The sequence below is a fragment of the Macaca mulatta genome, chromosome 15 (genome assembly GCF_049350105.2).
Source record: "Macaca mulatta isolate MMU2019108-1 chromosome 15, T2T-MMU8v2.0, whole genome shotgun sequence".
NCBI lineage: Eukaryota > Metazoa > Chordata > Mammalia > Primates > Cercopithecidae > Macaca > Macaca mulatta.
In genome coordinates this window covers 14,785,009-14,806,715 of record NC_133420.1, presented here as the reverse complement: position 1 = coordinate 14,806,715, position 21,707 = coordinate 14,785,009, and the positions used below count along the sequence as shown (strand labels likewise).

The window sequence follows — 21,707 nt, the reverse complement described above, 5'->3', positions numbered from 1 at the left end:
ATAACTGAACGCCCACTGAGGGCACACAGGGTCAAAACAGCAAGTCCAGACTGACCTGGAACATGGCAGGAACAGTGTTCTGTCCTCGAGCACAACTGGCATCTGATCAGTGTATGCTCAGGCCAGAAATCACTCTGTGTTTAATACCAGAAGAAAACATTCATTCTCCACTAGAGTGAGAATGGGCTACTGTGGCCACAGAGTGCGGGACTTGGTAAAGCCCTGAAGTAGGCTCTGAGGAAATTGTAGCTGAACCTCACTACTTCCTAATCATTCCTCATCGTGGCACCATCAACTGTCCCCTTCCTTTCATTATGTGAACACATTTGGGGCTCTAATCAAAAGCAAGCATGGCCTCCCTCCCACAAACGAAACAAAATTGCCACCACCACCAACCCAGACACCTCATGGCAAAACCTACTGCATGACCATGCGCCTGAGCAGAGGAAAAAGGGCAGAGATGAAATGAGACTAACCTGAGCCCGTCTGGGATCTCACGAGAGCATCTCTGCCTTCCAGCAACACAGGAATACTTTGCTTCTGAACACTGGGCCACCCGAAAAAAAGAACACGCTTTATCTATATCATCCAGTTAAAGGCAGAGACGCAGGATACATAAAAGGCAACTGCCCCCACTTGGATTCATCTAGCAACTGCCACCTTAGAAGCTATGAAAGCATTCAAATAAAGGTGTGAAGAAACTTTTGATGATTATAAAGATCAAACCCTAGTTACATTTCTGGAACTTAGCCTGAAAATGGTGAGGCAAACCAGAGACTGGCCATTCTATTAACCTAATTCTTCTAAAAATGGAACAGGCAGCCGCGTGCGGTGGCTCACGCCTGTGATCCCTGCACTTTGAGAGGCCGAGGTGGGTGGATCACCTGTGGTCAGGAGTTTGACTAGCCTGGCCAACATGATGAAACCGCATCTCTACTAAAAATACAAAAAATTAGCTGGGAGTGGTGGCACGTGCTTGTAATCCCAGCTACTCAGGAGGCTGAGGCAGGAGAATTGCTTGAACCTGGGAGGCAGAGGTTGTAGTTAGCCCAGATCGCGCCACTGCACTCCAGCCTGGGCAACAAGAGTAAAACTCCGTCTCAAGAAAACAAAAAACAAAAAAAGGAACAGGCATGACAACAAATCAGAGTTACCACAAAGTGTATCACACACTCTCCTGCCTTCACTAACAGGAATATGACACACAATGAAACATAATGGAAAGGTTTCCATGCAGGATAGCAGGAGGAAGCTCGCTAACTATTCAGAGAGCCAGCAGCTGCTATCCATTCTCCAGGAGAAGGTTATGGACATGCCGAAATGTGTGTCTACACATGTATTTTAAAACAAGAAACAGAAGAGACACAAAAATCACTTAAATTTGGTTGATGAAATAAACAAAAAACTTGTCGGGAGGTCCCTTAATTTAGTCTTTAATATTCTTATTAATTTTTACTAGTAAAAGTAAAAAATCATTATGAAAATGCACAGAAGCACAAATACTCAAAACAAGGAAGCTCATCTCCTCGCACCTATTTCACTTCTTTATTTTCCAGGAGTCATTCCCTTAACAAACATTGAAAACGTTTTTTCAGTATCCCACTCTCTCCAACTGAATGTTTACTCTTGTCTTTTTGGTTGACTCTAATTCTTACTACTAAGGAACGGCATGGTCACATTCTCTATTTTGGCCAAATTCTTTTCAGGGAAGCACAGAAAACAGCGGCGCTCATGCAGCCCACCTTCTGGATGAGACGTCTCTCGCAGTTTAGAGCCAAGGGCAGAACTAGATGGAAAGCCAGTCTTTCCATTTAACAGGTGGAGAGAATGAGTAGCTACGTGAGATGACAACCCTTTATGGTCGATAACCTGGCACTGTTTTCTAACGCCAAGCCACAGATTTGCTCTGCCTTGCACAGACAGGTTTCATCTGGTTATACCCAAGTAACGCCTAAGAAATCAAGAGGAGCCTGAAGTTCTTACCTGGTCATACTAGACATTTTTAAGACCGTATTTATTGTGGAAATCTAAAAGAGAAGATGAAAAAGCTTTAATTAATATTTTGATACAAAATATTTAATGGACGTTACACAAAAAAGGAGAAACTATTGAGAGGACATTGACTACTAAGATCAAATGAAGTTCTTCCACCCAGGTGGTGCTTTCTACTCAGGGCGATTCTGTCACCTGCCCTAACTCACTGGGGACACAAAGGGCAAAGTTTGGAAAAATTTTTGCTTGCTATACCAAGGGGAGGGGGGCACTGCTGGCATCTAGTGGGTAGAGGCCTGGGATGCTGCTGAACATCCTACAATGCACAGGAAGTCCCCAAAACTAAGACTGACCTGGTCCAAAATGTCCACAGCACCAAGGCTGAGAAACCCTGTTTTACCCTGCAGGTGAGAAAACAAGCTTAGGTAACCCACCCTACAGAAGGGGTAGGTAAGCTGTAACCATAAGTGCAGAGGAAACCAAGCCTGCCTAAAAGTTAATATATTTTTTTCTTCTTACTCATGAGTCTGGAGAACTTTTTTTTCCTTTAAAGTGTCCATTTGTTTGTGGAACACACACTAAAATACTCTTCTTCCCTCACTTCTCTAAAACTGTGGATGTCCTTTAACAGCAAGATGCCAGCACAGTTCCCTCTCCTATGGTCACTGTGACATCTGCCACCACAAATGGCTTCACCACTACAGCTCTCCAGTAAATAGGGAGCTGTTTGAAGTTTAGCAAGTGATGTCCTGACCCTAAATCACATTAGTCGAGGAAAGTCTTCAGTACTTAAAAAACAACACACAAAAACACACAAAACACAGGGGATGGGGGAAGGTGGGGGCCAGAAAACAGTGAACAGTAACCTAAGCACCCCTGAACTGTCCTAGAAGAGTATCATATCAATCTGAGTTCATTCAGGTAACTTAGAGCAGAAACAAACACTCTCCGATTTCTCTTCCTAGAACTGCCGTTGCACAGACCTTCTGAACGGACAAACACACCAAAAACAACTGACCCAGAAAACACTGAGAGGTACTTACTAAATGTGGGTGGAGGCCCAGCTCATGAAAAGCAGCTGAAGTAAACACTTTTTCTTGCACCTGCTTTACCACAGGTCTGCAAATGATGAACAGAAACCCAGGCATCAGTGCCAGTATTAACAAAGAAGAGGCAGAACACGTTCTTTCTTCTTCCTGAAGGGCATCTGCCGCTGGACATACCTGTGGAGTTCCGGAATGTCAGGGTTGTTTTTAAACAGTGATGAAGTCTTAATGCACGGTCTCTCCTCCTGGTTTCTATCACTTGGGCTAACCGAATGCTTCTTTGGAGAAAACGTTTTTTGTGTGTTCCCCTTAAAAGTCCTCTGAGTTTCTTTAACACTAGTTTTCTTGGCTGGCAGAAATGAAGTTTCGTTCCTCCGTTTCGCTGGGGGAGCCTCACTGGACGCTTGGTGTTTTCTTTTCGTAGCCTTTGCTTGCTGCGTTGTTCCCAGAAGGAAAGATCAACAAGAGATGCATTAGTCCATGAAGACAGAGCTCGCAGTGAAGCCTGACTGCCCACAGAATTGCATCTCTCCCCGCAGAGATCATTATGCCCCATATGTCAAGCAACAGTTTAGGGTTTGCAATCAGACTCTTTGACTCAGCTTCTTCCAAAAGGTAAAGAAAACAAAAAAGAAAACAGTCTCAGCTCACTCATCTACCAGACCTCACCATCCATCTTAACTGTTAAATCAATCAAGATAAGGTAAGGATGAAACAGCAGCATTTTTCCAGTTGAATGTTAACTAATGGAGTCCGCTTTAAGGGAAGCAAGAATTCACCTTGTGCAGGGTGTGTCAATCCATATTCCTAGGAACCCAGTCACCCAAGGAGAAAAGAGGGGCAGGGGGAAAATGAATTTTTTCTCTCCACTAACAAAGCACACTGGAGATCGCACAGGAGAGAGGGGTGAGGGGGAACGCGCATCCCAGCCCGTGCCCAGGAAGCGGAAACCTTCATTACCATTCTACCCTAATGCCTGGATCTCTGTCATTCTCTCCTCTCAAGCTGCTCCTCCAGATTCAGATGGCCTGGAGAAAATTTCTACGCCCTGTTCCCATTCCAAATGAGAATGCTGCTCCATCCATCACCTCTACCACAATGACTTCCTACCTCCCTTGCCTTTTGAGTCTCTGAGTCCCCGAGTCCCTGCCTGATTGCCGATTACAGGCTACACAGCCCCAGGGATCTCTTGCCTGTTGCTTATTTCCATTATACGAATGTGGTTCAATGCATGATGTCCAAACTTCCCGTAGGAGAAGAAACATCCAATTCCTCTATTTTATTTGGCTTTCTTCTCTGATTTACAAATGAATATAAAAGCATCCCTTGAGTAGCCAGTGCTTGTTATTCTGGAGTTTGGGGTTCTCTCAGAATACGTTATTTTCCTCTTTGCTTGAAATAATGACTTGGTTTTACGTGTCGGCTTTCTTTAGCCATGACCGTCAGCTTCAGACTAACCTACCAATAACAACAGTTCTTTGTTCCAGAAGGATTCCTTTACTTAAGTAATTAAATAAATACAACTTCAAATATCTAATATTAATAAAGTAAAAACAGACATAGTCCATCTTACAAATTTATTTTTTTACAAAGTCTCAAGTTCATGAATTTTCAGATTAAAGAAAGAGATGAAATCAAGTTTCAGGTTTGTTGAATCATCTGCAAGACAGCATGAAATGTGCAGACTCCACCTGATTTACAGACCCAGGACTCCTGGAGCACAAAAACTCTTAAAAGGCCACTCCCGCCACGCATGGAATTCCTGACAGTCCCTGGCACGTGGACTGGCAGCCTCTCCCCGCACACCTCCTGCAGCCCATGAGGCAGCCTATTCTGTTCATGACCAATTCTAGGAATCAGGAAGCTGTCTCTGACATTTATGCAAGATCTGCACCCTTGAACATCTACCTAATACTTTCTGCAGCAACACAGAACAAGCTTACTTCCTCTTAACACATAACATTCCTTCGTATATCACATAACTCTCTTTTCTTTCTTCTTTGGACTCAATATTTCAAGCAGGACACAACTTTAGATCCTTTATCGTCTTGGGCACCCTTTATTCCCATGTCAACATCTCTCTAAAAGCAAGTACTGAGAGTTAAACACAATAGGTTTTCCATTGCTCTTAGGCTAAACTAAAAAGTCTGTAATACTGCCAGGTGCCATAGCTCATGCCTGTAATCCCAGCACTTTGTGAGGCTGAGGTGAGCTGATTGCTTGAAGCCAGGAGTTCAAGACCAGCCTGGGCAACATGCTGAAACCCTGTCTCTACAAAAAAATACAAAAATTATCTGGTGCATGTCTGTAGTCCCACCTACCTGGGAGGCTAAGTTGGGGGGATCACCTGATCCCGGGAGGTCAAGGCTGGACTGAGCCATGATGCCACTGCTCTCCAGCCTGGGCGACAAGAGTAAAAAAAAAAGCCTGTAACATGATCAATAAAGCCCTCTAGAATCTCACCTCTGGCCACCTCACCAGCTTCAGCTTTACTCTCTGTCACTCGGGTCTTCCTCCAGTTCCTAGAATGTGCTGTGCTCCTTCCTCCTCCTCCTCCTCCTCCTCCTCTGCACATGCTACTCCCACACCCAGGACTCCACTCTGCCCTCTGGCTGGCCACCCCGTACTCATCCTTCAGATGTAGGCTGACCAAGTCCTTCCTCAGAAGGGCCTTTCCTGACCTCTCTTCACCTAGTCAAGCCAAGGTACCCTGTTCTTGGCTCTCCTGGCACCCTTATTCTCCTCCACAGCATTTGGCAAAATAATAAGCATAGCATGGAACTCATTGTTTTATGTCTGTCCTTCCCATAGATTGTAAGCTCCACAGGAAAGGGACCAGTTTGTCCTACATAGCACTGTATCCCCTGTACAGGCGCCCGTCTGGCAGAGTAAGCACTCAACAAATACTTGTAAGATGAATGAATAACACACAATGGAATTATCCTTTCCACGAGCTGGGTAAGATTCTACTTGTTAGCTTTTCTCCCCCAGCATCCAAAACACATTCATTCAGCAGTTGTCAAGAAGCTTGGTTCTGAAGACACAAAGTAGAAAGATTCGCTAAGCCCTTGAGGAAGTCATATAGCAGCAGAGTACAAAGGCAGAAAGAGTATAAAGACAAAAGTATAAAGGCATAAATCCAATCTCTACACTGGTGCTACAGAAGAGATACATACAAAAGGCCACGAGAGCACCAAGGAAAGCTGGACTAACACGGCCTGCGGCAAAGAAGAGGGAGGCAAGAAAACCAAGAATGCTTTGTGAGGTGGCATCTGAGCAGACAGGGAGCAAGGACACATCTGGATCTACTAAAAATTAGTTGTGCAACATGAAGCAAGTCACTTCCGTCTGAGTCTCCGCTGCCGCACCTGTAAAATGAGGGGATTTTGGCAGATGACCTCTAGGACCCATCCAGCCCTGAGAGTCTAAGATGCCATGCCTTTGATATTAATAAACATACTGACTAGTTACTGTATGCCAAGGAGTATGCTAAGTACTCACATGTATTCTCTCATTTGTCAACACAGGTACTGTTACCATCTCATTTTAAGATGCGAACATGGAGGCAGAGATGTGAGGTAATTTGTCCCAGAATCACTGAAGGAACCAGGCTTTCCCCAGGCATCATGATTCTACATTCTAGCGTCCTCACGACAATACTATAATCAAGGTCTTTTATTAACTATATCCTCTTTGCTTTAGAAAACATCATGTGTAGTGATTCCTATTTTGAGTTGTTCTCTAGAACAGGACATACACCGAAACGGCAACAAGCACTGAGTATGGCAATTATGGGTGGGTTTATAAAAATCTTTTTTCCTAATTTTCTGTAATAAATTTGTATTAATAATCAGTCTTTTTTTTTTTTGAGATGGAGTCTCACTCTGTCACCCCAGCTGGAGTGCAGTGATCTCTGCTCATTACAACCTCCCCTGGCTCCCAGGTTCAAGAGATTCTCGTGCCTCAGCCTCCCGAGTGGCTGGGATCACAGGTGCCCATCACCACATCCGGCTAATTTTTTTTTCTGTATTTTTAGTAGAGAGGGGGTTTCTACCGGCCAGGCTGGTCTCCAACTCCTGACCTCAAGTGATCTGCCTGCCTCGGCCTCCCAAAGTGCTGGGATTACAGGTGTGAGCCACCTTGCCCAGCCCAGGAAGTATTTTTAGAGAGAAAATTTCCGCATAGTGTTAGATATAGCATAATTTAAGCTGTCAGTCTTTCTAAATCCAGTATATTAGCTACGCATCTCAAGCGGTGGCTCATGACTGTAATCCCAGCACTTTGGGAGGCCGAGGCGGGCGAATCACAAGGTCAGAAGATGGAGACCATCCTGGCTAACACGGTGAAACCCCGTCTCTACTAAAAATACAAAAAATTAGCTGGGTGTGGTGGCAGGCGACTGCAGTTCCAGCCACTCGGGAGGCTGAGGCAGGAGAATGGTGTGAACTCGGGAGGCGGAGCTTGCAGTGAGCTGAGATTGCACCACTGCACTCCAGCCTGGGCGACAGAAACTCCATCTCAAAAAAAAAAAAAATGTAGATCTAGACAAGGCCACTGCAGACACCTGTCATCACCGCATTAATCAATCCCCTTTTGATAATCATAAAACTAGGTACCCTACATGTACTTACTCAATGCTTCTTATGTGTTAGTTACCAGGCTCTGCACAGGACACAAGCACCCCACTGACCTCCTGATGTAGTAATCTATTATCCAAAATGGAGCCAAAACTACTTTATATTGTTGGCATTTATTAAGTGCCTCTATGGGCCAGACAATGTATACTCTTTATGTATGTTATCTCAATTAATCCTTACAATAGTCTTCTATGAAGTAGAAATTATTGTTCTCATTTTACAGATAGGAAAAGTGAGAATCAGAAAGATTAAGTAACTTGCTCCAAGGTCACAGAGCTAGTGTGCAGCAAGGGTAGCATCGAATCCCAGGTCTATCCTATTCCAAATCCCACGCTCCCAATGGCTCTTCTATCCTCCCCAGCTCCTTCCCGATGCAGCTACACTTGGCTAGCTGGACTCCTTACTGCCAAGCGTCTAAATCCTAAAGTTTGATGATCACTTTATGATTTTACATCAGCCTTTCTGTCCTGTGGTCCTCTTTTCCAGGAGACAAATCAACCATCCTAGAAACCAGTTTTCAGTTCTTGCTTAAGTTAATTTTAGGGCATCTTTCCCCTCTCTAGCAATGGGATTATATCAATGAAACCGATTTTCCTATCTCCCTCCATTGCACGTGGATGAAAATCTGTCCCATTTGGCCGGGCGCGGTGGCTCACGCCTGTAATCCCAGCACTTTGGGAGGCCGAGACAGGTGGATCACGAGGTCAGGAGATCGAGACCATCCTGGCTAACACGGTGAAACCCTGTCTCTACTAAAAATACAAAAAAAAAAAAATTAGCCGGGCTTGGTGGTGGGCGCCTGTAGTCCCAGCTACCCAGGAGGCTGAGGCAGGAGAATGGCGTGAACCCGGGCGGCAGAGCTTGCAGTGAGCCGAGATCGCCACCGCACTCCAGTCTGGGCGACACAGCGAAACTCCGTCTCAAAAAAAAAGAAAATCTGTCCCATTTTTGAAAGCTCTTCAAAGAAAACTCCTAGTTGGCCAGTCCTCACTCCTGCAACAAACGAACCTTCCTCATGGTGACGAAAATAGTTAAACTCTAAAATATTTGAAGAGACTTATTCTCAGCCAAGCATGAGTGACCACGGCCTGTGACCCAGCCCTCTGGAGGTCCTGAGAACATGTGCCCAAGGTGGTCGGGGTGCGGCCTGGTTTTACACATTTTAGAAAGGCATCAGACATCAATCAAATACATTTCAGAAATACACTGGTTTTGTCCAGAAAGGTGGGACAACTCAAAGCGGGGACTTCCAGGGTATAGGTAAATTTAAACATTTTCTGGTTGACAATTGGTTGAGTTTGTCTAAACACCTGGGATGCATACAAAGAAAATGCTCAGGTGAAGATAAGATTGTGGAGACCAAGGTTCTTTTGAAGTCTTCAGTGGCTGCCCTTAGAGACAACAGACAAGTGTTCCCTATTCAGATCTTTGAAAGGTGGTAGACTCTTAATCTCTTTAGGATTGCGAGGGCCTGGAAGAAAAAGATCTAGCTTTGTTAATAGAGATTCTTTACAGATGGAAATTTCCACGCCCCCCGCCCTGGCCACAAAGAACAGCTTTGCAGGGCCATTTCAAAATATGGCAAAGAAATATGTTTTGGGGTAATATTTTAACTTTCTTCTTTGTCACATAATATTAGGCCAGAGCCAGACTGGAAAGTAAGTCACGATATATAGGGTTAAATGAAAGCCATCTGATGAGAATTTATGGTTTGTAGCGCATGACTCTTCCCAAACAGGAATGTAGGAAGATTTAAATAAAAAATAAAAAAATAAAAAAAACCCAGAGCTTAGTCCGCACTCAGTCGAGGAAACTGGCTTAGAGAAGTTAAGCCTTGGCCTGGGACTTGCGCCGGAGCGTCAGGTCCTACCTTCCACGGGAAACAGCCTCTAATTCTTTCCTCTACTTTTCCACGCGCAGGAGCCAGCTCCCGCCCCTCCACACCGCTCCACTCCCCCCTTCCAGGCGCATCCCCGCGGGTGGTGTTCCGGTTAGAGACACGTGTTTCGGCGCAACTTGTCCAGAAGCTGCCCCGTGTCTGACTTTCTCCCGCTGAACTCCGTAAATGACTCGAAACCCGACTCTGAGGCACGGCTGCAGCTCGCGGCGCGCCGAGAGCCGGGCCGCGGGTGGGGACGGAGCTGAAGCCAGGTCAGAACTCACTCGACTCGCCTGGGCTGAGGGACGTCTGGAGAACGTCCTGGGGTTGTCCGAGAGCGAACTGTCGGCGGCTGCCATGGCCTGCGTGGGTGACGCGTGGTGCAGCGGCGAGCCGGGTGCGCAGACCTGCTGGGCCCGGGACCCCACGTGGGACGCGCGAGGACCCTGCGCCACCGCCCCTTCCGGGTCCGGAACGGCTCCAGCTGTACGCACCAGCCCCGAGAGGAGCCGGGGACGGCGGCACCGGCCGGGTCGGGGCGAGCCGGGGGCGCGTGCCCCCGCCGGGTGGCAGCCCCGCTCTGCGTCCCTCGCGGCGTGGCAAAATCACATTCGGCCGAGAGTTCACGCTGGGGAAGCTCTCTGAATGCCTCTGAGAAACGAGGCCCGGCGCCATCTCACCGACGAGTCTCCCCTTTACTGCTGCGTGCGTTTCCTCGGCACTTTAGGAACTAAAGCCTAACTGGGTAGCTCCCTAACAGGCTCTGGAGCTCAGTCCCAGCCTGGGCAGGGGGAAGGGGGTCCTCTTGGCTCCCAGCTCGCGGTCCTTTTTCTGGACAGGCAGTTCCTCGGCCACCTGGCAGAGCCGCGTTGCCTGGCAACGGCGGGGTCCTTCCTGGCTCGGCGGCGCTCGGGGCCTGAGGGGAGAAAACCGCCGCGGAGGGTGCTGGGGGTGGCGGCGGCGGTCCGGGAGGTGGCGGCGCGACTGAGACGCGGGTTTGGAGCGCCAGGGCGTCCGACCTCTGCACCTGAGAGAAGATGAACACGGCCGACCAGGCCCGAGTGGGGCCCGCGGACGACGGGCCTGCGCCACCCGGAGAGGAGGAGGGAGAGGAGGGGGGCGGCGAGGCGGGCGGGAAGGAGCCAGCAGCGGACGCGGCCCCGGGGCCCAGCGCTGCATTCCGCCTCATGGTGACTCGGCGGGAGCCGGCCGTGAAGCTGCAGTATGCGGTGAGCGGCCTGGAACCGCTGGCTTGGTCCGAGGACCACCGCGTGTCTGTGTCCACGGCCCGCAGCATCGCTGTGCTGGAGCTCATCTGCGACGTGCACAACCCGGGCCAGGACCTGGTTATCCACCGCACCTCGGTGCCCGCCCCTCTCAACAGCTGTCTCCTCAAAGTAAGTCATCCCTCGCCATTCCCAGAGTCTTCCCCTGTCCCCCTCTCGCGGCCGCGTCATCCGTCCCAGGGGAATCCGGTCCCGCACTCGGTGCGGGGATTTCCCTCTTCGCGCCGAGCGCTGGGGATTTATTAAGCAGCCAGGGTTGCCACCGCTTTAAAAAAAAAAAAAAAGAAAGAAAGAAAAGCCCTGCAGCTGTCTACACCCTGTTTCCCCAGGTCACCCGCCGCCCCAAACACAGGTACACACCCAGGGGGCTTTCCCGGAGTTAAGTCCCGCCAACCCCTCCTTCGCCCCAGCGTCGGGCCGGCACATGGAACGGGTTACTCGGTGGAGCTTTCTGAGACTCCACCCCCTGCAGATCCAACCCGGGGCCTGCCTCTGTCGTTGCTCCTATTGTTCGGGGCCGAGTTTCCGAGCTTCTTGGCTGGCTTTGTCTACTGTGTGTGCCCTCCTCTCGCGCCACTTTAGCTTGAGAAAAGAAAAACTGGTCCTATCCATAGTCTTAACTGTTTAAGTGACTTTATTATGAATGGTCCTCGCCTCTCCTTGGGCAAACGGGTAAATACTGGATCTCGGGGTTTGTACTCTAGTTTTTCTTCACTAACCAAACATCTTTGGGATGTAGAACGAAAATAAAGACTCGAAACAACTGCATATCTTAAACTTCAAGCGCAAGGTCAAGTAGTAAGCCATAGCGTTCCTTTTAGTTGCTTAGAGGGGTAAAAACTTTCCATATATCCTTAATAGAAGCGTACACTTACGTGTGATCTGTCAAAGTGTATATTCATACATTCAATAGATATTTGAATACCGCTGTGCTTGGTGCTACCGCATGTTCTGGAAATAAAGCAGTGTGCAAAATAGAGCCCCTGCCCTCATGAAGCTTACATTCTTTGGCAAGTCAAGCACAAATGATAAGGTCCTGTCAGGTAGTGATAAGCATTAGAAAGATGTGTATCCACACACAGAGAACATGTTGATGTGTTCGTAAACTCTTATTCTGTACAGCCATTTAAAATATGAGTCATTAGCTATAGGTAGGGTGATGATAACCCTCATCACTTTGTAGCATATTTAATTCAAGTTTCAAACAGCTTGTTGTTAGATTGTTCGTCAGCTTGTATGACTGAGCTTTCTCTGAGATCTTGAAGAGGATGTGAACACATTTGTTCAAGTGTAAACAGATCAGATAGACAGATGCAACCCTATGAAATTGAGAATTACAAAAGGAGGAAGGCAGAAGAAAGGTGATTTAAAAGGTGTATCTTCTGCTGAAAAGGCACTTAACTGTTTCCAAGGATATTCATACGCACATCAACTCAAGGAAAGTATGTATGTCAGTATGGTAGAGATCGAATACCTTAGCAGAGAGAATGTAAAGAAAGGAGGGAATAGTAAGAGGAGAGACTTTTATGGGGCAGGTCATCTGGTGGTGAATCTACAGCAGTCCCAAAGAAGGTAGCGTTTGGTTTGTAAGAGGAAGGAAGGAAAGGGCATTCCAGGTGGTGGGAATGAGGCATTCATCCCATGTGCATACACGTTTAACTCATGAACATCATTTACGATTGTTTGTATAATGACGGATCAGTACATGAGCTCAAATAGGTTTTCTAGAGAGTCAGAGAAAGTAAGATGAGGCCAGTTGTGCACTTGGAAGGTTGGTATGAGGAAGTTGGCTTCAATCTAGGAAGCCTTCAAGATGTTGTTAACAGTTTCATTAGCATAGAGTGACCTGCTGTGGTTCAGGAACATTGCTGGATAGAGGCAAGAAGATGATTGCTGGGATCAGTGTAAAATAGAAGTTAAGAGATTGGGCTTTGGCACAAGATAGGCCTATCTATAAAAGAGGGATAATGAAACCCTGTTTAGGCTTTTTGGAAGATTGAATTAAACATACATAATCACTTGGCCCAATTCTTGGCACACTGTAAATGCTCAAGGTGAAAATATAATGCAGTTATACAGGTATGAAGGAGTAGGAGTCTGGATTAATATTGTGGTTGTGGACTGTCATTTTGCCTCACCTGACATTTAACACAACTGCTACCTAGTAACAGGAAATCCTTATATAGCTGTCTTATAGTTGACAAATGGCTTCGACGAAATTAATTAGTAACATCTTCCCCTTCTGTACTGTGGTGGTTTTTTTTTTTATGCACATCACATAAACCATCAGTCCTTTTGCAGTCTTTTTAGACTGATTGAAGTGAGTGAATTCCGAATTGTCCCTGCAGTTCTACAAGAGCCCTCTGTGGGTTAAAACTCTTGTGTGATGGTAGGAATGTAAAGAAGTCCGTATCAGCTCTTTGATGACTCCACCCATTGGCAGTCTGTGGATTTAAATCTGCTCGGTGCTGTGCAGCATGCCTTCGGTCTAACCTAAACAGTGGACAGTCTGCAGCACAGATCACAGTTTTAGTGTAGCATTGTTAGAAAACTAGGTACTAAACACCTTTGAAGCTTTTGCTCTATGATTATGTTATTTAGATTATGAATTTGCAGGAAAATCTGCAGTTATGTAATAGGTCAGACATTAATTATCTATCAGCTGTTTTATAAGATTGTATGGTATAAAGGTGAACAGTATAAATCTGAAAAGCAATGAAATAGTGATTTAAGAATGTCAGAATTGTTTTTCCCATTGGACTATTGATTTAGTGACTCATCTAGTGAGTCATTTGTGTATAGTTCCAAATTCTGATAATATATGTGTACCGAATTGTATTGCGCATCAATTGTTAGGAGCCTTAGAAAGTATTAACTTCATCTGCTACATTAAGTTAAATAACTGTTGCCTGGCTTTGAACTCTATTACCTGTCCTCAAGAAGCTTACTGTCTAAAAGCTTCAAGTGAATTTTTGTCAGGTGCTTACAAAATGCCTAACAGTTAGTATTAAAAGTATTTGCCATTAAAAGTAATGGTGAAAACTGCAATTACTTTTGAATAGTATTAGTGGTCAACTGGAAACTGGATGTTGTACAATTAAATGATTGGCTGTGGGCAGGCCCCTGGGAGCTGGACTTTTAAGTATACTCCTTGAGCATCTGAATACTTGATTTGTTAACGGTTTTGTGATAGGGAGAATTGGAGCGGGGTGCAGTAGTCTCATTGAAACTAATATGTCAGAAATTGCTACACAAAACCCTAAGACTTTTTCCTACCGGTCAAGATCTGTGCTGCTCTCCATCCTGTCAAGAATTATTCCCACGATGAGTAGGACCAAGGGTTGCTTGAGCTTCCTTTATTTCATCCTGTGCCGCTGCTTTGGGTTACTAATCCTGTGAGTTTACTTCTACAGTAGCTTTTATTTGTAGCAAATTTAACCTGTTCTAAGGAGTATTGCTTAGTTCACAGTATTAAAGGATTTGATGAACAATTTTATATCTACTGTTCATTTGGTACACAACTTTATGTCTACCTTGCATTTTTGCATACTTTTGTTAGCATTAAAAATCTTATTAACATTTACTTGAGGCTGAGTGCTGTGGCTTACGCCTGTAATCCCAACACTTTGGAAGGCTACGGCAGGAGGATCGCTTGAGCCCAGGAGTTAAAGACCAGCCTGGGCAATACAGGGACACTGCGTCTCTACAAAAAAATATAAAAATTAGCCAGGCATGATGGTGTGCACCTGTGGTCCTAGCTACTGAGGAGGCTGAGGTGAAAGGATTGCTTGACCCCAGGAGGTTGAGGCTGCAGTGAGCTGTAGTCACACCAGTGCACTCCAGCCTGGGTGACAGAGAGACTCTCAAAAGGTTTTCTTTTTTAACTTAATTCTCAGAGTATATTAACAATTATCATAGGTAACTTTATTGAGCACTTAATATATGCTTTGATATATTGACTTATTTAGCCTTTCTAACTTTATGGGTCATGTATTAGTCTCATTTATAAATGAGGAAATTAAGGTCAGAAGGTTTAAGCAATTTGCGCACACAGCTGGTGTGTAACAGAGCCAGCATTTGAACCCAGGTAGTCTGGCATCATAGCACAGATTTTCAGTTATTATGCTTCATTATGTCATCTCACAAATTTTATCTATGTAGAAAGCACCGGGCTTTGATTAGCATTATTTTATTTCCAAGCCAGCCACCTACACCTCATTTAATTGGCATTTTCAGTCTGTGATTCTCCAGCAAGTTTCATAGTGTATCCAAGAGACTACTTTAAAATGCCTTCCTAAAATCAAGATACACTGCCTGAAACACCATTCCCAAAGTATTCTACATACTTTGGGATAATAAATGGTGAAGGGTAATAACTGTCTTCCCTCCAAAGGCTCTTATTGTTTAAAAAGGAAAAAAAGTTTGGCTTCTTGTGGCTCAGTAGGTCTTTATAGTAGTTCCCTGGCCAAGGCATTTAGTGTCCTCCTGTCACTTCTCAAGGGAGAATGACATATATAGTATTTCCAAAGCTTGTTTGGCCATAGAACTATTTTTAAGGGACAATGAAAGGGAGTAGTGTACTGTGAAACACACTGGAGGAAAAGTTAGTTCTCTGTTTTGTGGACAATTTTCTATTTACATTTCATTTTATTTGCTTATCTATTATTAGCAGAAAAGAGAATAAGAATAGATTATTCCTGTTATCCTTTGCTGCTTTCTTTCTTTTTCTTTTTGAGACGGAGTGTCGCTCTGTTGCCCGGGCTGGAGTGCAGTGGCGCGATCTCTGCTCACTGCAAGTTCCACGTCCTGGATTCACGCCATTCTCCTGCCTCAGCCTCCTCAGTAGCTGGGATTACAGGCGCCCACCACCATGCCTGGCTAATTTTTTTTGTATTTTTAGAAGAGACGGGGTTTCACCCTGTTAGCCAGGATGGTCTAAATCTCCTGACCACCCGCCTTGGCCTCCCAAAGTGCTGAGATTATAGGCGTAAGCCTGGCCATCCTTTGCTTGTTTCTAATCATCATTCCTGTCTGCACAAACTCCAAAGTGCTGAGATTATAGGCGTAAGCCTGGCCATCCTTTGCTTGTTTCTAATCATCATTCCTGTCTGCACAAACTATTCGTTTGTTTGTACATTGAGGAATTTTTTGTTAGGCTTAATGGTCTGTAGGTTTTGTTATTTATTTACCATTTGGGTTTTTTTTTTTTTTTTTTTTTTTTTTTTTTTTTGCAGAGCCTGGCTCCATCACCCAGGCTGGAGTGCAGTGGCACAATCTCGGCTCACTCCAACCTCTGCCTTCCCAGGTTCAAGCACTTATCCTGCCTCAGCCTCCTCAGTAGCTGGGGTTACAGGTGCCTGCTACCACGCCTGGCTAATTTTTTGATATTTTTAGTAGAGATGGGGCCTCACTATGTTGTCCAGGCTGGTCTCAAACTCTTCATCTCCAGTGATCCCACCTCGGTCTCCCAAAGTGCTGGGATTACAGGTGTGAGCCACTGCGCCCAGCCTTGGGGGATATTTTTTAACTCTTTGTTGCACTCTAATTTTCTGATATGTCCCTGGTTGTCCAGACTTCATCTAGGATGTGGTCAGTGATTCTGTGTTAATGTCTTTCAAGTGCTTTCTGTGTCCTGGAGGGTAATTCCTTTAGGCTTGAAAACTTAAACTCATTCAAAGTGACTTTTATTATATCCATGTGTGTCTTAGGCTGGAATTTCCTTTTAATCATGTTCTACCCTTTCCAGTTTAAAGGTCAGCCTCTTTGAAAAAGGAAATTGACACTGAAAAAGAATTGAAGGATTCTTTTTCTTTTATCCATTTCTCTAAAGACAGTGGATAAAGTCCTTCCTTCCTCCTGCTTCCAACATAACAAAAAATTGTTTGGCTAATCTCTGCTCTTTTTGGCTTTAGCCTTCCTATTTTTTTATGGTTCTGAACCACTTTCTTTTGGTCATTTATCTCTTCGTCCATCTTTGATATCTCTTTAAAATCTTATTAAAGAGCTCACAGCTGGGCGTGGTGGCTCGCACCTATAATCCCAGCACTTTGGGAGGCTGAGGCAGGTGGATCACTTGAGGTCAGGAATTCGAGACCAGCCTGACCAACATGGTGAAACCCTGTCTCTACTAAAAATACAAAAATTAGCTGGGTGTGGTGGTGCACACTTGTAATCCCAGTCACTTGGGAGGCTGAGGCAGGAGAATTACTTGAACCCTGGAGGTGGGATTTGCAGTGAGCCAAGCTTGTGCCACTGCACTGCAGCCCGAGCGACAGAATGTCTTACTGTCCGATACATGTTACGAACTTGGAGGAGGGAGAGATGAATGAAAGCTTGAACGACCTCAAAAGGCCTTACAGGGAGAATTAGATCTGGTAGGATAGATGGGATTTATACAGGGAGAACTAGGCAAGGGAGCCAGGGAAAGCTGAGGTGGGACTGTTCAGGAATGGCAACTAGAATAGTCTGATTAGAGTGAACATTATTCTGTAGAAACAGTAAACAAAGCAGTTGGAGTTGGCTCTCGCCATTATTTGTGAATGAAATTTCAGATAAAGGACCTAAAGGTGGCATTTGTATTGCAAAGATATTGTAAAAATCTAAATATCAATTTGTATCAAAGATACATATAGACACATATTTTCTTTTTTTTTTTTTTTTTTTTGAGACGGAGTCTCGGAGTCTCGCTCTGTCGCCCAGGCTGGAGTGCAGCGACACGATCTCAGCTCACTGCAACTTCCGACTCCCAGGTTCACGCCGTTCTCCTGCCTCAGCCTCCCGAGTAGTTGGGACTACAGGCGCCCACCACCACGCCCAGCTAATTTTTTATATTTTTAGTATAGACGGGGTTTCACCATGTTAGCCAGGATGGTCTCGATCTCCTGACCTTGTGATCCGCCTGCCTCGGCCTCCCAGAGTGCTGGGATTACAGGTGTGAGCCACCGCACCTGGCCTTATTTTCATAAATTTGTTAACACCTTTTTTGTTTTGTGACTAGCTCAGATAAATGCTATGTTGAATCTTAAGAATCAAGTACATCTCTGTTGGATATATTAATTCTAAGAAGAATATGAGAACCAGGCTATGAATAATGACACTTATTCTGACATTTTAAAAAAACTGCCATCGCCTAAACACTCATCTGATAGTTTTTATATCTCTTTATTTTCAGGTTGGCTCAAAAACAGAAGTTGCTGAGTGCAAGGAGAAATTCGCCGCCTCCAAGGACCCCACGGTCAGTCAGACTTTCATGTTGGATAGAGTGTTCAACCCTGAGGGGAAGGCTTTACCACCAATGAGAGGATTCAAGTACACCAGCTGGTCTCCCATGGGTTGTGATGCTAATGGCAGGTGCCTCTTGGCAGCACTGACCATGGACAATCGCCTGACCATCCAGGCAAATCTCAACAGACTGCAGTGGGTCCAGCTGGTTGACCTGACTGAGATCTATGGAGAACGTCTTTATGAGACCAGTTACAGGCTCTCTAAAAATGAGGCCCCGGAAGGAAATCTCGGGGATTTTGCTGAGTTTCAGAGGAGACACAGCATGCAGACCCCAGTCAGAATGGAGTGGTCGGGCATCTGTACCACTCAGCAGGTCAAGCATAACAATGAATGCCGGGATGTTGGTAGTGTGCTCCTGGCCGTCCTCTTTGAAAATGGTAATATCGCCGTGTGGCAGTTTCAGCTGCCCTTTGTAGGAAAAGAATCCATCTCTTCATGCAACACGATTGAGTCAGGAATCACCTCTCCCAGTGTATTGTTTTGGTGGGAATATGAGCACAATAATCGAAAAATGAGTGGCCTTATTGTGGGGAGTGCTTTTGGACCCATAAAAATTCTTCCTGTCAATCTCAAAGCAGTCAAAGGCTATTTCACTTTAAGGCAGCCTGTTATCTTGTGGAAAGAAATGGACCAGTTACCTGTGCACAGCATCAAATGTGTACCACTTTATCATCCTTACCAGAAGTGTAGTTGCAGCTTAGTAGTGGCTGCAAGAGGCTCTTATGTATTTTGGTGTCTTCTTCTGATCTCCAAAGCAGGGCTGAATGTTCACAATTCCCATGTCACAGGCCTTCACTCACTGCCGATTGTCTCCATGACTGCAGACAAACAGAATGGAACAGTCTATACTTGCTCCAGTGATGGAAAGGTGAGGCAGCTGATTCCCATTTTCACAGATGTTGCATTGAAGTTTGAACACCAGTTGATTAAACTCTCAGATGTGTTTGGCTCAGTGAGGACTCACGGGATAGCAGTGAGCCCCTGCGGTGCGTACCTGGCCATCATTACCACTGAGGGTATGGTCAACGGCCTCCACCCCGTTAACAAAAACTACCAGGTGCAGTTTGTTACTCTCAAAACCTTTGAAGAGGCAGCTGCTCAGCTCCTGGAATCTTCAGTTCAAAACCTTTTTAAGCAGGTAGATTTAATAGACCTAGTACGCTGGAAGATTTTAAAAGATAAACATATCCCTCAATTTTTACAAGAAGCTTTGGAAAAAAAGATTGAAAGCAGTGGAGTCACCTATTTTTGGCGTTTTAAGCTTTTCCTCCTGAGGATTTTATATCAGTCAATGCAGAAAACCCCTTCAGAAGCCTTGTGGAAACCCACCCATGAGGACTCAAAAATCTTGCTAGTGGATTCACCTGGGATGGGCAATGCTGACGATGAACAGCAGGAAGAAGGCACTTCTTCCAAACAGGTGGTGAAGCAAGGCCTGCAGGAGAGGAGCAAGGAAGGAGATGTAGAGGAGCCCACTGATGACTCGCTCCCCCCAACTGGAGATGCTGGAGGCCGGGAGCCAATGGAAGAGAAACTCCTGGAAATCCAAGGGAAGATCGAAGCTGTGGAGATGCACTTGACCAGGGAACACATGAAGCGAGTCTTAGGAGAAGTGTATCTGCACACCTGGATCACAGAAAACACTAGCATCCCCACCCGAGGACTCTGTAACTTTTTAATGTCTGATGAAGAGTATGATGACAGAACAGCACGGGTAGGTGTTTATTAACAGAAACTCTGAAATTGTAAAGTCTGCTTTCTTCATGAGAAAGAAATGACCTAAATTGAGTTCCTGAAGATCAGCTTTTGCTTTGACATTTTTTAGGTAATTGATTTGCATGAGGTGCAGGGGAATAAATAGGAAATGCGGATTAATGCAGAGGATGCATTCATAGCATACAAAGAATATTTTGATTCTTCTTCATACTGGCCTTAATAGATATGCAGAGTTTGCAGGATGAGCTTTCCAGACTGGATTAGCTTAAAGAGACTGCATTTAGCTGAGTAATATGTGATGGGCAGTCATGGCCATAGAAATATGGTGCCCATGCTCCCTGCCCTTCCTCTTTTACAAAAGTTTTGTAGGGGAGGGGTGTAGTGACATGTTTTCCGTTTGATAGGATTTAAGGATATCTTCACATTTAGTCAAGAAAGACATGTAAACGAATCATTACCCGTGTCTCATTTTTACAAATACTGGGCACAATCTTTATTTTGGTAATAGAACAATCATAGTGTTATCCAGAATGTATTCTATAGAATTTAAGTTGCTTAATGGAACACTGGGGTTCCCAGTGCATATTACCATCCTAAGAGTTCTGAGAATTCCTACAGAAAGGAAACCTATACCTTCGTATAGTTCGGTATTACTCAGACTTCCTGATCGCAGAATCTTTCTTGCAGCTAATAGCTGCTAAAATCCTGAAGAACCCGTGTTCCAGGAAATATACTGTATTCTGAAATACTCAAAATCACAAATATCTGTGTTCCTTTTTACTTTAAAGATTGATACTTATTGACTAAAGTCTTAAAATATTAATTGAAGGCAGTATCTTTGTTCGTAATGTTAAGCCATTCACAATCACTTCTTGCATTTTGTTGTTGGAAAGAATGTGTATGTTTGTGTACACACATTTGCCTTTGAAATTATTGCTCATAGAATGTTTGCAGTGGTCTTAAGAGTATTAAGATGCACTGTTCATGTAAATGACTTTTCTTCTTTAAAAGTTAACTTTTGGGGCCGGGCGTAGTGGCTCATGGCTGTAATACCCAGCACTTTGGGAGGCTGAGGAGGGTGGATCACAAGGTCAGGAGTTTGAGACCAGCCTGGCCAACATGGTGAAACCCTGTCTCTACTAAAAATAAAAATTAGCCGGGCATGGTGGCGGGTGCCTGTAATCCCAGCTACTTGGGAGGCTGAGGCAGGAGAATCGCTTGAACCTGGGAGGTGAAGGTTGCAGTGAGCTGAGATTGTCAATTGACAAGAGCAAAGCCCCATCTCAAAAAAAAAAAAAAAAGTTTTTTTGTTTTGTTTTGTTTTTGTTGTTTTGTTTTTTTTGTGGTTTTTTTGAGAGTCTCGCTCTGTACCCCAGTCTGGAGTGCAGTGGCATGATCTCGACTCACTGCAAGCTCCACCTCCCGGGTTCACGCCATTCTCCTGCCTCAGCCTCCTGAGTAACTGGGACTACAGGCGCCCGCCACCACGCCTGGCTAATTTTTTGTATTTTTTTTTAGTAGAGACAGGGTTTCACCGTGTTAGCCAGGATGGTCTCGATCTGACTTTGTGATCTGCCCGCCTCTGCCTCCCAAAGTGCTAGGATTACAGGCATGAGCCACCGTGCCCGGCCAAAAAAACTTAATTTTTAAATGTTTCATTGTGTTCCAAATTGTCTAGAAGAGTATTCTGGTTATCACAGTGCCATGGGACCTAGTTAGGTTTATTATAAGAGTCAGTGAAAAATTAGCAAAAACATGTTAGAAAGTACTAGAGGTTGGGTTTGTAATGATTTAGAATAATTGTCCAGGTACTCCATGAGCCCAGGAAGCTACATTTAGCGTGGTGATGTGATTCCAACAGAGCCAG

The 21,707-nt window shown here is 45.1% G+C and overlaps 3 protein-coding genes across 33 annotated transcripts in view; 2 read left to right on the top strand and 1 right to left on the bottom strand.

Moving 5' to 3' along the window:
* The window catches only part of DDX31 (DEAD-box helicase 31), a 181,084-nt gene extending 170,539 nt beyond the window's left edge, over nt 1-10,545 (bottom strand). For 17 of the 30 annotated variants that reach the window (XR_013405345.1, XR_013405346.1, XR_013405344.1 and 14 more), the window contains exons 1-5: nt 9,839-10,545; nt 3,216-3,472; nt 3,036-3,111; nt 1,984-2,027; nt 477-547 (exon numbers count right to left, since the gene is read on the bottom strand). Coding sequence is in view for 24 of the 30 variants with exons in the window: in XM_077967348.1 (XP_077823474.1) it covers nt 477-547; nt 1,984-2,027; nt 3,036-3,111; nt 3,216-3,472; nt 9,839-9,913 (523 nt within the window). In the remaining 6 variants the exon portion in view is untranslated. Of the gene's footprint in view, nt 1-476; nt 548-1,983; nt 2,028-3,035; nt 3,112-3,215; nt 3,473-5,359; nt 5,439-9,545 lie in introns of all 30 variants that reach the window. The other 13 variants (XM_077967349.1, XM_077967357.1, XM_077967359.1 and 10 more) reach the window with 4 other exon arrangements.
* The window catches only part of SPACA9 (sperm acrosome associated 9), a 468,643-nt gene that overhangs the window by 232,263 nt on the left and 214,673 nt on the right, over nt 1-21,707 (top strand). The window lies entirely within an intron of this gene.
* GTF3C4 (general transcription factor IIIC subunit 4) overlaps nt 10,502-21,707 on the top strand; it is a 20,820-nt gene continuing 9,614 nt past the window's right edge. The window contains 2 exon segments of the mRNA NM_001260973.1: nt 10,502-10,951; nt 18,012-19,838. Of these exon segments, the coding sequence (NP_001247902.1) occupies nt 10,592-10,951; nt 18,012-19,838 (2,187 nt within the window). The 5' untranslated portion in view covers nt 10,502-10,591.